At 34.2% G+C, this 12,528-nt stretch overlaps 1 protein-coding gene across 1 annotated transcript in view; it reads left to right on the top strand.

Annotated features, from left to right (window-relative positions):
* LOC145673030 (A disintegrin and metalloproteinase with thrombospondin motifs adt-2-like) overlaps positions 1-12,528 on the top strand; it is a 121,281-nt gene extending 108,753 nt beyond the window's left edge. The window contains exons 15-17 of the mRNA XM_081742352.1: positions 863-986; positions 7,004-7,179; positions 8,760-12,528. Of these exons, the coding sequence (XP_081598478.1) occupies positions 863-986; positions 7,004-7,179; positions 8,760-9,008 (549 nt within the window). The 3' untranslated portion in view covers positions 9,009-12,528. The remainder of the gene's footprint in view (positions 1-862; positions 987-7,003; positions 7,180-8,759) is intronic.

Raw genomic sequence — 12,528 nt, 5'->3', positions numbered from 1 at the left:
ACTGGCTGCCTTTCACAATTTGTTTTTGTACTTAATGTTCAATATTTTAGTGTAAAATGGCACTTCAGGAAATAAATAAAAGACTATCGCACTAAACTTTCTCGATCTGACTTGTTGAATTGAATTATATGAGCGACTCGGAGAAAAGCAATGGTAAGCGCTACTTCTGGAGAAATTGGGTTATTAGGTGGAATGGGTCGGGATCGGACCACAGAACAGTATGTAGGTAGTTTAAGTTCGGAATTTCTACTGCATACAGCAGGAGAAGTTTGTTTGGTATCCGTCATTCAATTGCATGGGGATCTTGAGCGTTCTTTTTCAGTTTACTTGAAAGTTAGAAAATGGCACTTAACAGTCTTCTCTTGTTGCTTATGCCATATGTAGCTATTACGAAAAATTTAATTATGAATTCATTTATGAAATATAAAGGACGTTTCCTGAGTCACTTTTAAGAGAATCGCCCAAAAAGAACATACCCCTAAGAGCAAAGTACGCCTTCTGGGTTTTCCTCCCCCCGCCCCCACACGCCGTAACGGCGCAATTTGTGAGCCTAAGTTACGCTACAGATGGTTTGCCCCTTGAATCAAACCACCAGTGATTGTGCACGCTTATGTCTCAAATTAATCCTTCGTTCTGAAATTATCTGTAAAGATCACGTAAAAGGGAGGTAAGAAATTTGGTTCGTTACTAAAAGTAAAGAAAGTGAAGCTTTTTTTTTTCTTCTGTAAAATGTTGTGCAAATTAACTTAGCTTGAAACTATGTTATCATTCAATATAATAGTATAAGGTGATCACATACTGCCACTGGTTTCAACTTGAGTTATATTTCATCCTGTTCTCCATTTTCTTTGTTTGAGGGTAGTTATGTAAAAAGGGCAAAAGGAAGACTGTCGAAGATTTTGCAACAGAAAAGTGCAAAGGATTCAGCAAATTGCTCAAAGATCTAGACCCGGACGCTGCAGGACTGCAAGCTCCTTATGAACAAGGTGAGGAATTCAAGTTTTTAAAATGTAAACATAATTAGTTGTTTATATTCTGATTTCTAAACTTTTCAGACTAGCGATTCGATATTTAGTATGTTAAATGACTTGAATACTTACGCTTCCTTTATTTTTTAATTTTTCGATTTATATTATTATTATTATTATTATTATTATTATTATTATTATTATTATTATTATTATTATTATTATTATTATTATTATTATTATTGTGTTTTCTTTACACTGAACTGGAAGTTTAATTATGTGATTTTGCTTATTTCTTTTTTAAGCTTAGTTTAATGCCTCTTCCTTTTTTAAAAAATGAATTTGTATTATATACAGAGGGATCCCAATATATACTCACTATTTGTAATTAAATAATTTCTAATCAAAAACACTTACTCCCACTAATCTAATGCGTAGTGTAGTCTATGGCATTAAATTTGTACTGGTTGGTGGAGCTGGCAATTTATGCTGTGGATGCGCGGCTGGTTGTTGGTGGAACGAGTCAGTCATATTAGCCAGTACAGCAGAAAACAGTCGAGCATCAACAATGGCTGAGGTTCGCTTATTGTTTGTTGAACGCAAGATTGTACTGAAATGGTAGTACAAGAACATTCACGAGGTATGACATTGGCACAAAGAGTTTGAAACACCGCCACCAACATTTCGAGCAATTGCTCGCATTTGCAGTAAAGTCGAAGCCGACTGAATAGTTAAATATGTGCAGTCGACTACGAAGATCCAATCGACTACGAACAGCTACAAGTCTGGCGTCCACTACTGCGATGTGGTCATTTCGAACACATACCATATAACCCTCTCTCAGTGCCAAAAATTGTCACGTCAAGTCAAACTTGTCACGAAATATGAACTAGCAAACAGTAAGTACAGTGTTTAAGGCCCCTAAACTCGATTATTAAATAAAAAATATGGAAAACAAAATTTCATTTTCACGAAGTAGGAGGCGTTTAAATAGTTTTGAAGAAGAAATCAGTAAAACAAAAACCATTAAAAATCTAGTTCATTTAAGGAAGAAAAAGAAAATAATTCCCCATTTAAATCAATGTTAAAAAAAATTAAGATGGTGTAGATGCTCCACACTGTTAAGAATAGTCTAAATTTTAAGGCGTAGATTTTCTCCTGATTGAATTTAATAGCGAATAAATTTTCTATTACAACATTTACACTGTATCACAAAAAAGTATGAGCTAGCCGGCCAGTAAAGGGTTGAAACTTGTACTTACTTAAAACGTACATTTGCCGATAATAACAAATGTATAATAATTCATGTAAATTGGATATTTAATATTGGGCAGGGTTTCTCAATCTGGGAGTCGCGACCCCTACGGGGATCACAAGAGGGTTCAATTGGGAGCGCGAAGATAAGCGGAAGAGACAAATATAATTAGAATCTAATACCGGAAAATATTTTTAAATATTATTTTGAATTTTGTTCTGATAAGCATATTTTTATTTTTATACATACTGGTAAGAACAACAAAAAGTAGGTTTTCTAAACAATTTCAACAGGTGCAGAGTTATTTAAAAATCAATTTAAATGGAACAGGTAGGATATGAAAATAATGAGAACTGCATATTGAAACACCAGAAAAATCCAATTGCATATTGAAATATAATTAAACTTGAAAGATAATGAGCTAACTGAGTGATTTCACTGGTGCTGGATGTCCGGTTCAATGTTCCTGACGCACATTATCAAGTCATTTAAAATACTCAATTTTTTAGCAACTGTTTTAAATTTAAAAAAAAAAACAAATTAGAAATAACTTTATTATCGTATGACTCGAATTTAAGGGAGTTACGAAGTTTTAAAATTTTCAAAGGGCCTTCCATTTTGAAACAGTATAACGGATCAGATTCGATATTTGTAATATAAATGAACTGACCAAATTTTGGTTTTAATCCATTCGTTTTTGGGAAGTTACTCTATCCACTATATGTAAGAAATGAAATTCTATTATTGTAGAAAAAGGTGTATATCATGAGATCTCCGCAATATTGAAACTTTCACACAAGCTTATTACAAACCAGAAATTATAAGAGGGTCGCTGGTAAGATGTGATACAATGGGGATTGTGATAGGAATCAGGTTGAGAACCACTGATATAGGGCCACCATTGTAGCAGCTGTTAGGAAATATGTCTCTAAAAATGCTAAAACAAAATTCTATTTAAAATTAAAAAAAAAATGTTTATTATTGTTTGGCAACGACAAATCTTACCATAAATCTGTCAAATTATAATTCAGAAGATACGTTCCACGTTTGTCTTTGTACACATGAGAACCCTATTGCTGTTACTAATGAAAAAAAAAACTATTTTCTCATAATCGAAAACACACTGAAGATTTCTTACGAAACAATTTCAAAACATGGAAGAAAATTATTTAGCTAAATACGGAAATAAAATTGTATAGTAATTACGAGGTTAATCTCTATTCACAGCAAATTACACATGAGCATTTTAAAAGAAAAAGAAAATTTGCAATGAACTCCTAGTGACAACTGATCTGAATTAATTTGCAATTTTCTTAATAGATGTAGCTGCAATCGTTTTTCAGTAGTTACGTAATTATCAAATTTTCAATAAAATAAATTTTCAAATTGTCATACAAGATTGTGATTTTACACGAATAGTTTATGAAATATTAAATCCTTATTTTATGTTCATCCAATGTTAATATCATTTCAAATTTTAAAAAAATGGTAATAGCTTTACGTGCTTTCTATATGTATAATAACATACATCACTACTTTAATATTGACCCATACATAAATAGACATTTCCTTTAGTATTCATATTCTATAACCCATATTTCATATATATAATTGTAATATTTATAACAATTGTTTCAACACGTAACCATCTTTTCCGGGCTCCGTGCATGTATTTGTAACAAAAATCAAAATAGGAAAGTAATCTAAATATTTGTTCGAATTAGTTTTGTAAACATCAGCAAAGAACAGTCTAAATAAAATAAAAGTATCCATTAAACTGTATTTATTCCATTGATGTTTGATAGGGATGCGCACGAGACAAGATTTGTGGCTGTCTCAACTCGAAAATGTGCTGTAAAAGTGATGTCTCGACTCGAAAAATGTATATTTCTCTATTGGAAGAGCCGTGTCTCGACTCGTCTCGTGCGCATCCCTAATGTTTGTCTGTTGAGACTATGTGGAATAATATGTATTATTCTGCGAAACAAAATTGGTTTGAAGGAATTGTAAAAATTTGAGGACATTAAGTTGAAAAGAAACAAAATTACATTTTTATTCACCAACACTGTTTCATTCTACCAAAGTATTAATGATTAGTTCACTATTACATTAGGCCACTGGTTGCGCCACTGATGGTGCAATTGGTGGCTACACTACACTCTCGCGTATCGTCTACCAGCGGTGCAACCAAAACAAGACGAATATTTTCATGAAAAAATGAAATGTCCTCAATGAGTGAAAGAATGCTTCTCCTTGCTTCAAAATCTGGTATGAATAACTCCATAATTGATTTCCACGCATTTAATTTAATATTTCTGTTGCTCTAGTCGTCGATTGTGCTGTCCCAAATTCCAGGATATTTTTCAATTGCACAAACAAAATCCTCAGTGTTCACTTTATTGTCTATCGGTTTGCTTAATTCCTGCATTTTGTCTTCTCCTCTGGTTTTCTTCACTGCATTTCCGCCACCACCTTCATTGTCAGTTGCCATTTTCTTGCGAATAAAAAGAAACAACCTACACTAAATAGAATGACAATGTATTGCGGTCTGATGAGTCACAGAGCGAGCGCCGACGATCAAACAACTCTTGAACCTGCAACTGGTGGTGCCACCAAAAAGTCGGTACCGCCACCAGTTGCTTTAGTGTAATAGGCTCTGTATACTTCAATGCTCCGCCATGTCCTCCGTCCACTGGTTCCACAACCGGTGGCGCAACCAAGTGGCCTAAGGTAATAGGGCTCTTGGATACGTAGTAAAATATTGTACAATGTTCGGAAATGCAGTCATTTTACTATATCTATGCTCTCAAAATTAAACTTCTGCCTAAGAAATGTAATTTAAACTGGACTATTAAAACGCCCAAAACGTTACATTTAGTTTTATCTTAATTTGAAGAATCTTTAAACCAAAATAATGTTTCAGCTTACAATACTGTACAAGATTTACTACTTAGCAGAGATATGAAACGAGTTATGTCGCTGCTGAAATAATAGCCTATCTGCTCACTTCCCAAATGTTTTATTTAGTGGATTTCCTTTGATAATTTCAGTTCAATACTTGTTTTTGGATTTTACTAATTAAACTTTAGGTGTGTAACGTACCTTATTCCTGCTAAAAGCAACAAAATTGCAAAATATTTACGGAAACAGAACTTCTGTCCGGCTGTCTCTAATTAAAATTACCATCGATGTTCTTAGTCTCAACCCCAGACGTTCAGCAAATCAGGGGTTCACATGCCTGTTTCCACGGCAACATGAGAATATAAACATATACAAGACTATGAATATAATCCGCCTTATCATAATTAACGAAATTGGATGCATACAAAGCTAACGGCTGTATCTACTGGATAGAGGAAAATGAACTCATTAATGTAGATTAATTTATTCGTGTTTCATCAACTTTTTAAATGTTATTGGCATGGTGGATCAGTTATAGAGTGCTTACTTGTCGTTCCTGATTCGTTCCACGGGTAAGGAAGTCTGTGCTGGACAACATCATGTCCGTGAGTTTTCTCGGGGTATTCCAGTTTCCTCTTACATTCTCATTCCAACATTTTTTCAATCATCATCATTCACTTGCACTAATCATCCATCTCCCTTATGGGGCGTTTACACTTAGTCGATTTGCGTTCGATTCAGTTGAATTGACGTCACTTTCAACTTAATCGACCGTGTAAACTGGACTTCAATTTAATCGCTTGTTGATCGAAGGTGACTAATCGACTGGCAACTGAATTGAAAGACGTTCTATTTTCTTCTGCTATAACACCGCAAATTGTACCAATTACTGCTTGCATGGACATCTTTAAAATTGCCAGTCGATTTCGAATCGACCAGAGGAGAGCGAGTCGACAAGCAGCATTCAATTTCGGTTGAAACAATTGAACACATCCATCGACCTGATTCGGCCTAGTTGCTTCGATTTAGTCGCAAATGCAACGAGTCGATTTAGCCGTGCGACTAAATCGACCAAGTGTAAACGACCCATTATGGGGCGTTTACACTTAGTCGATTTGCGTTCGATTTAGTTGAATTGACGTCACTTTCAACTTATTTGACCGTGTAAACGGGACTTCAATCTAATCGCTTGTTGATCGAAGGCGACTAATCGACTGGCAACTGAATTGAAAGACGTTCTATTTTCTTCTGCTATAACACCGCAAATTGTACCAATTACTGCTTGCTTGAACATCTTTAAAATTGCCAGTAGATTTCGAATCCACCAGAGGAGAGCGAGTCGACAAGCAGCATTCAACTTCGGTTGAAACAATTGAACACATCCATCGATCTGATTCGGCCTAGTTGCTTCGATTTAGTCGCAAATGCTACGAGTCGATTTAGCCGTGCGACTAAATCGACCAAGTGTAAACGCCCCATTAGCCTGAAGGACATAATCTTTTCATTTCATTTCATTGTTTTGCTGTTGTATGACTCCCGTTCGAAACTCACAAAATACAGCGGATATACCCTATGCTCTGAAACTAAATTATTCCTATATTATTTTTAGTGAGAAAATAGAAACATTATATCGAAGTCACGGTTTATAATATTCATATCATTTGAACAGTTTTCGGCCCCTATCTACTAATGAGATCCACATTCATATTTTCACGAGTAGATGTTCTGAATTTAAGCCGAAAGTGCTCACATTTTAAGTTGTATTTTGAAAAAAAAAAAAAAAGAGAGAGAGAAAAGAAAAGAAAACAATTTTAGTAAAATAAAGTGATAAACATAAAAAAGAAATATTTTTGTAATAAATGTTCTGTTTTTTCTGAAGGTCGATTGTGGATGTCGTGTGCCATCTTTTGTCGACGAAAAGACACGAAAAGCTTTTACACGCCAAGAATAGAATTGAATGATCTTGGAGTGGACCCATACTTTCCAGATGGAACGTGGTGTCATAACGATGGCAAGTATGACTACTTCTGCCTCAAACATCATTGTTTGCCAGAGGTAAGTAGATTCTTATTTACATCATTGTCATAAATGTTCAAATAGTTACCAATACCTACGGTTAACTACAGTAGTGTTCCTCCGTTTTTACTAAAAAATTTGGAAAACTTACAGGAGAAAGGAAATAAGAAATGGTGATTTGGAGTTCTTATGTGATCTTTATGTATGTAAGATTGGGAGTAAAGTTATGTTTGATACGAGAAATTATATGTAGAACTTGGCAGGGGCGGATCCAGGACCGACTTCTGGGGGGGCGGTGGATCGACCCGATCGCCCCCACCCCTGAATCCCCCACCTCAAGTTGGTACTATTTGCAAGACGCGAAAAGTTTCGAAACTTGAGGAACATGGTTGTCGTATTGCATGGCGAATCGATGCGTTGAATGTGATATTTCTGCGTTAAACGTTACTGAATTATATAAGAATGATGAAGAGGATTTTTTTTTAACTGGAGGGGCACTCTAAAGCTAAGTGAAAGCTAACCTAACCAACCTAACATTTTTAATGATTTAAGTGCTTTTTGTAGACACTAGTAGACACCTCTAAAGTTAAGCCAATACCTATAAACATAATCGTAACTTGTAAGTATTCTTTCGTGTTGCAAAATATAAACACCACCTTATTGTCCTGACTTGGCCCCTTCCGATTACTACCTATTCGGCCCATTGAAGAAACTGCTGCGTAGACATCATTTCGCCGACGTCCATGAAGTGCAAGACGGTGCCCGGACGTGGGTGCGACAGATTCTGAAAAAATGGTGAGCAGAGGACATAGAGAAGTTGAAACATCGGTGGCGCAAGTGTGTAGTTCTTAACCCTTATCCGGGCAACCGGGGCCTCCCAGGCCCAGTACCTTCATATTTTTCTTCGAATTTCTTAATAACCATAAATATTTCGATGCCATAAAATTCTGAATTCTTATATCTTTAGTCGAAGTTAAAGTTATGAACATATCGAGTTGGTAAGCTAATAGAGTTGGTCAAGCCCCAGTTGCAGTCTACGTTACAAAAATAGCTTGCCCGGATAAGGGTCAATGGAAACAATGTTGAGAAAGTGGATGTATTTGCCGAGGCATAAAGGTTCTTATAAGTGTAAACAAAATGAAGTGTGAATCAATATAGAACGCTCCTCGTATATGAAATTGTCTTTCCTTCGTTTGAATTTCAATAATGAGACGTATCATGTGCGTACGTCTCAGATCTCTGTTCAACTGTCGTCAAACTTTATACTTTAGTCAGATGTACTTCTGGTCTCACGGCGTCAAAATATAAGAGATTCAGAGTAGATACTTACAAAAATACGAAAACTTTGAAGAGCGAATTTTACACAATGCAGTTTTCTTAAGCTGTAATTAAATCGTCACAATAGTTTTAAAGCTGCGAATTGCCTACATACTAGCGACATCTATTAGCTTATTAGTTTGCTATTAGGAATTGACATGTTTTGCTATTATAAATAGAATTATGTTTAAGAGAAAAAATATGAGTTTTTTTTTAAATAAACACATATTTCCCCAAAGACAGTTTCATTGTGAAGATTTTACACTATGCTTAAATTTTAAATGTTCAATTTTCTTTTGCAGAACTTCAAATTTGGAAGAAGTTTATTTACAATAGAAGATCTATTTTTACCACAAAATGCGTTGCCCAAAAACTCCCCTCTTCCCGACGATTTAGTGAAATATTTAAGCATCGGATCAGATGGGCATCCTCTATCTACAGATCTCAATCCTAAAATCTCTGAGAAGTCAGGTGGTATCGATGAAGACTGGTCAGACAAAGACTACCTCGAACTTCCCAAAGAGCTTGAACTATCGAATCTTTTTCAGTGATATCATTTCGTTTTTCTCTTTTGGAATTGTGCAGTGAAAAAATGAAATATTTTTATGTGCGTGTGTGTATAAGTATAATTATTAAGAATAGTTTGGTAAGACAATACAAATTGGCAAGTGCTTGCCACGTTTAAAAAGCAGACACTGAGGACATTTTTTTTTTACTTTTTTGTGTAAAGAATTTCTTGCTTTATAAACTTATTTTACGTGACAATGCGATTGGTGGTAGTAGAACAACTGTATGATAATTATTGTTATTATGTACCAACATGTTGGTGTCGAAAGAATTACTATGAAGCTGTCGACCCGTAAAATATAAGGCTTACAGTGTATAAACTACCATAAAATAGTCATGGATACATGTTTTTAAGGTGGTAATATTACGATTTTCCTTAATTTATACACAATATGTATCAAACTGAAAGGCAACATCGGGTCAAAGCAAAATTGTAGAAGAGAAAATGTAATATCCTTTGTTCTTTAACTATACCTTTAAACTGAGGTGTAATTCTAGGTATAAAACAGTAAAATATGGTTCTGCAGTAATATATTGGGTTGTAACAAAAGTTCGTATCGTAAATGAGGAAAAATTTTGAATAAGTGTTGACATAGGCGTACGTGTGAATATATTTTATTGAACTAAGTAATCATTATCATTATAAACATGTTGTCGTTACTGGTAGGTTACTCTGTGCGAACTGAGAAGCTACTCTGCACTATACTCTTCTACGAATGTTTTGTTCTTCAGGTTGAAATTAGTCGTTTTCGTATAACCTTTTCTTCTTCCTTTCTCTTCTACCTTACTTCTATTACATTCCTTAGGATACAATTTCATCCCAAACAATGTCCTAATAAGTTTCTTTTTAGTCTAATTAATGTTAATTGCCTCCAATATTGCACTTTTCTTCCTTACCATTTCTAACACTTCTTTTAATAGTTTTCCATTCAACTTAGCTAGTTTTCTCTATAGCCCTATATCTTTTCTTACTATATTTTCTCGCTAATAATTTAGATCTGAAATGACAGATTTAGGAATGGTGAGCCATCTTTGTTGTATTGGCCTACGTATTGATTTATGTGGAGAATTAATCTTTCGAGAGAAAATATTGAAATTACTTCCTTATTCCGAAGTTATGGTGAAAATAACACTTACAGAGGTGAGGTAGAGATGCTAATGGCTGCATGTTAAGTGTAACTTTATCATAAATCGTTACTAGTTTCAAACAGGACTACAGTTCATCTTGCGTTTGTCAGTTATTTACGGATAGTTATGCACTAATGTGGAAAAAGTGAGTCTATCGAAGATTTTACAACAGAGCTGCATTCCAAAAGCATCTAATTCTGTTTCATTTCTTTCTTATGATGTCTATATTTCTGCTTCTTATAGTATAATATATACTCCATATGAAACATTTAATAAGCTTTTTCTCATCTTTACATTCAGTGACCCAAATAAAACATATGTCTTCTTCCTAAAGTTATCTTTCACAATTACTATTCTTGCTTTTATTTTCCGTTCATTAGGTCTATTTCAAACCTTCATTAACAACACTGATAAATACTAAAAAATAGTCATTTTTTCCATTTAATTCTATTGAGCACTGTGTATATTTGCCACAGTTTCTTCGTACCTATCACGATGGTTTTAGTCTTTTTTATATATATATTTAGTTTATCTATCTACCATAATATTCACAATCTTTCCTCAAGTTTTCTATAATCAAATTAATTTTCAGTTCACAGTCCGTAATAGGAGTCATCTCATTTTTCAAAGCCAATACGATCAACTCTTCTACCTATTACCGAAATATCTTCGTCCAGAGCCAACTATTTCTATGCTAGTGTTTGTTTATTTATGTTCAAATTCATTGCGAAATATCGCCTTTTCTATTAGATTCAATGTTCCTTATCATTCCGTCGCATGAGAATCAGAGAAACGTAACTCCATTTTCGTAGGTTTACAGGCTAGTGGACAAAAATGTTATTTTCTTAGAAAGATGTGTTTTTAATAAGATGGTAGCTAATTAAGCTACATTACAACAGATGATCGACAAGGAGAACAGATGGCGTTACGTTCCATTTACACCGAGTGGGGCTTTCAAAATTATGTCAAAACATGAAGAAAACGAGAACAACATTTTTGGAGTTACGTTCCTCTGGTTCTCACACGACGATTCCCATCAAAATTTTCCAGCTTAACCGATCCAAACTTATAGAAAACCAAGATCAAAATTTTTACTTCTACATAACCAAATCAAAAATGTTCTTCAAGTTGAGATTCAACATTTTCCTTTTTCTAAATTTTGATTATAGAAATACTATCAAAAACAACTAACCCATCAAGAAAAAAGAAAGAAAGAACGAAAGAAACAGGATCGGTTCCCCTAACATAAAACAGAAGCACAGAAATGTTTGTCAAAGTTCTATGTGTTTTCTATCTTGACCGAATCAAACTTTAAAATAGAGTCAAACGGGTTGAAATTGAAAGTAGCTCTGAGTAGAACATAAAGAGCTCTATGGGATGATACCTAAACTTTCAATTTTTCAAAGCATCGTAGTGAATTAATCGTCTTTTATAATAATCCATTTTGCACCCTTACTCCCAATTCTTCTCGTCTGTCAGATACATTGCGACCACTTTGAGGTTCATCCTCAATGGTCAATCCTCTTTTCCACCGACGCACGAATTTTTGCTACCATCTACATCCTATATCTCAATCTACACTTTTCTCATTATAAATTCACATAAACGACTGACAATTAATTTTGCGAAGGATTCAGTTCTTACTGCGCTTTGTTTAGGCACTTCACATACAAAGCATATTATAATCCACTTCAGAGGTTACTCGTACAGGTTAAGTAAGTGAGAATTACACAAACCTTGGCGTATCTGTAGTCCGCAAATATAGTTAAAACAGGGCATCAGGTGCTGCATCGTGTATCGTTCTATTTTCACGTTACTTGAAATAGTGAATTTCATTTTCAGCTGTTCAACATTAAGAGTTATTTTGTATGAACAAATTTACCTCGTGTGCCGCACATAGTTAAAATTTAATAATTTGTATTGACAACGAACTTGTCAGTGATTAATTGTAGTTATATCAAAATATTTTACTACAGTTCAACATACAATTTTTGTGTGTAATATTTTACTGTATCATACTATTTTAATTTTGGGCACTGATGAAAATGGTGAACTGTGGCTCTCAAGTCGAAATTGGTTTATTCGAATCGATTATTGTAGCAAAACAAGTCGATAGGACTTGAAGGCCCAACGGATGTGTGAAGGATTAAAAAAAAAAAAAACAGGCATCGTCATTTGATATCCATCCGTCCCTCCATTATTGTATAGATAAACATTAATGTTATTTTTATCTGTTTTGTACAATTTATATGATTTCTTAATTAAATATGTTAATTATATTTCTGAAATTTTTATATATGATTTGAATACTTAAGTAAGTTGTATAAAATTCTAGTCAACAATGAATTAACATAACAAATAATGTACTGTCCTAGT

Source organism: Thermobia domestica, chromosome 16 (assembly GCF_964235325.1).
Source record: "Thermobia domestica chromosome 16, izTheDome1.hap1.1, whole genome shotgun sequence".
NCBI lineage: Eukaryota > Metazoa > Arthropoda > Insecta > Zygentoma > Lepismatidae > Thermobia > Thermobia domestica.
Note: the sequence above shows the minus strand (reverse complement) of the source record. Positions and strands in the feature narration are given on the sequence as shown.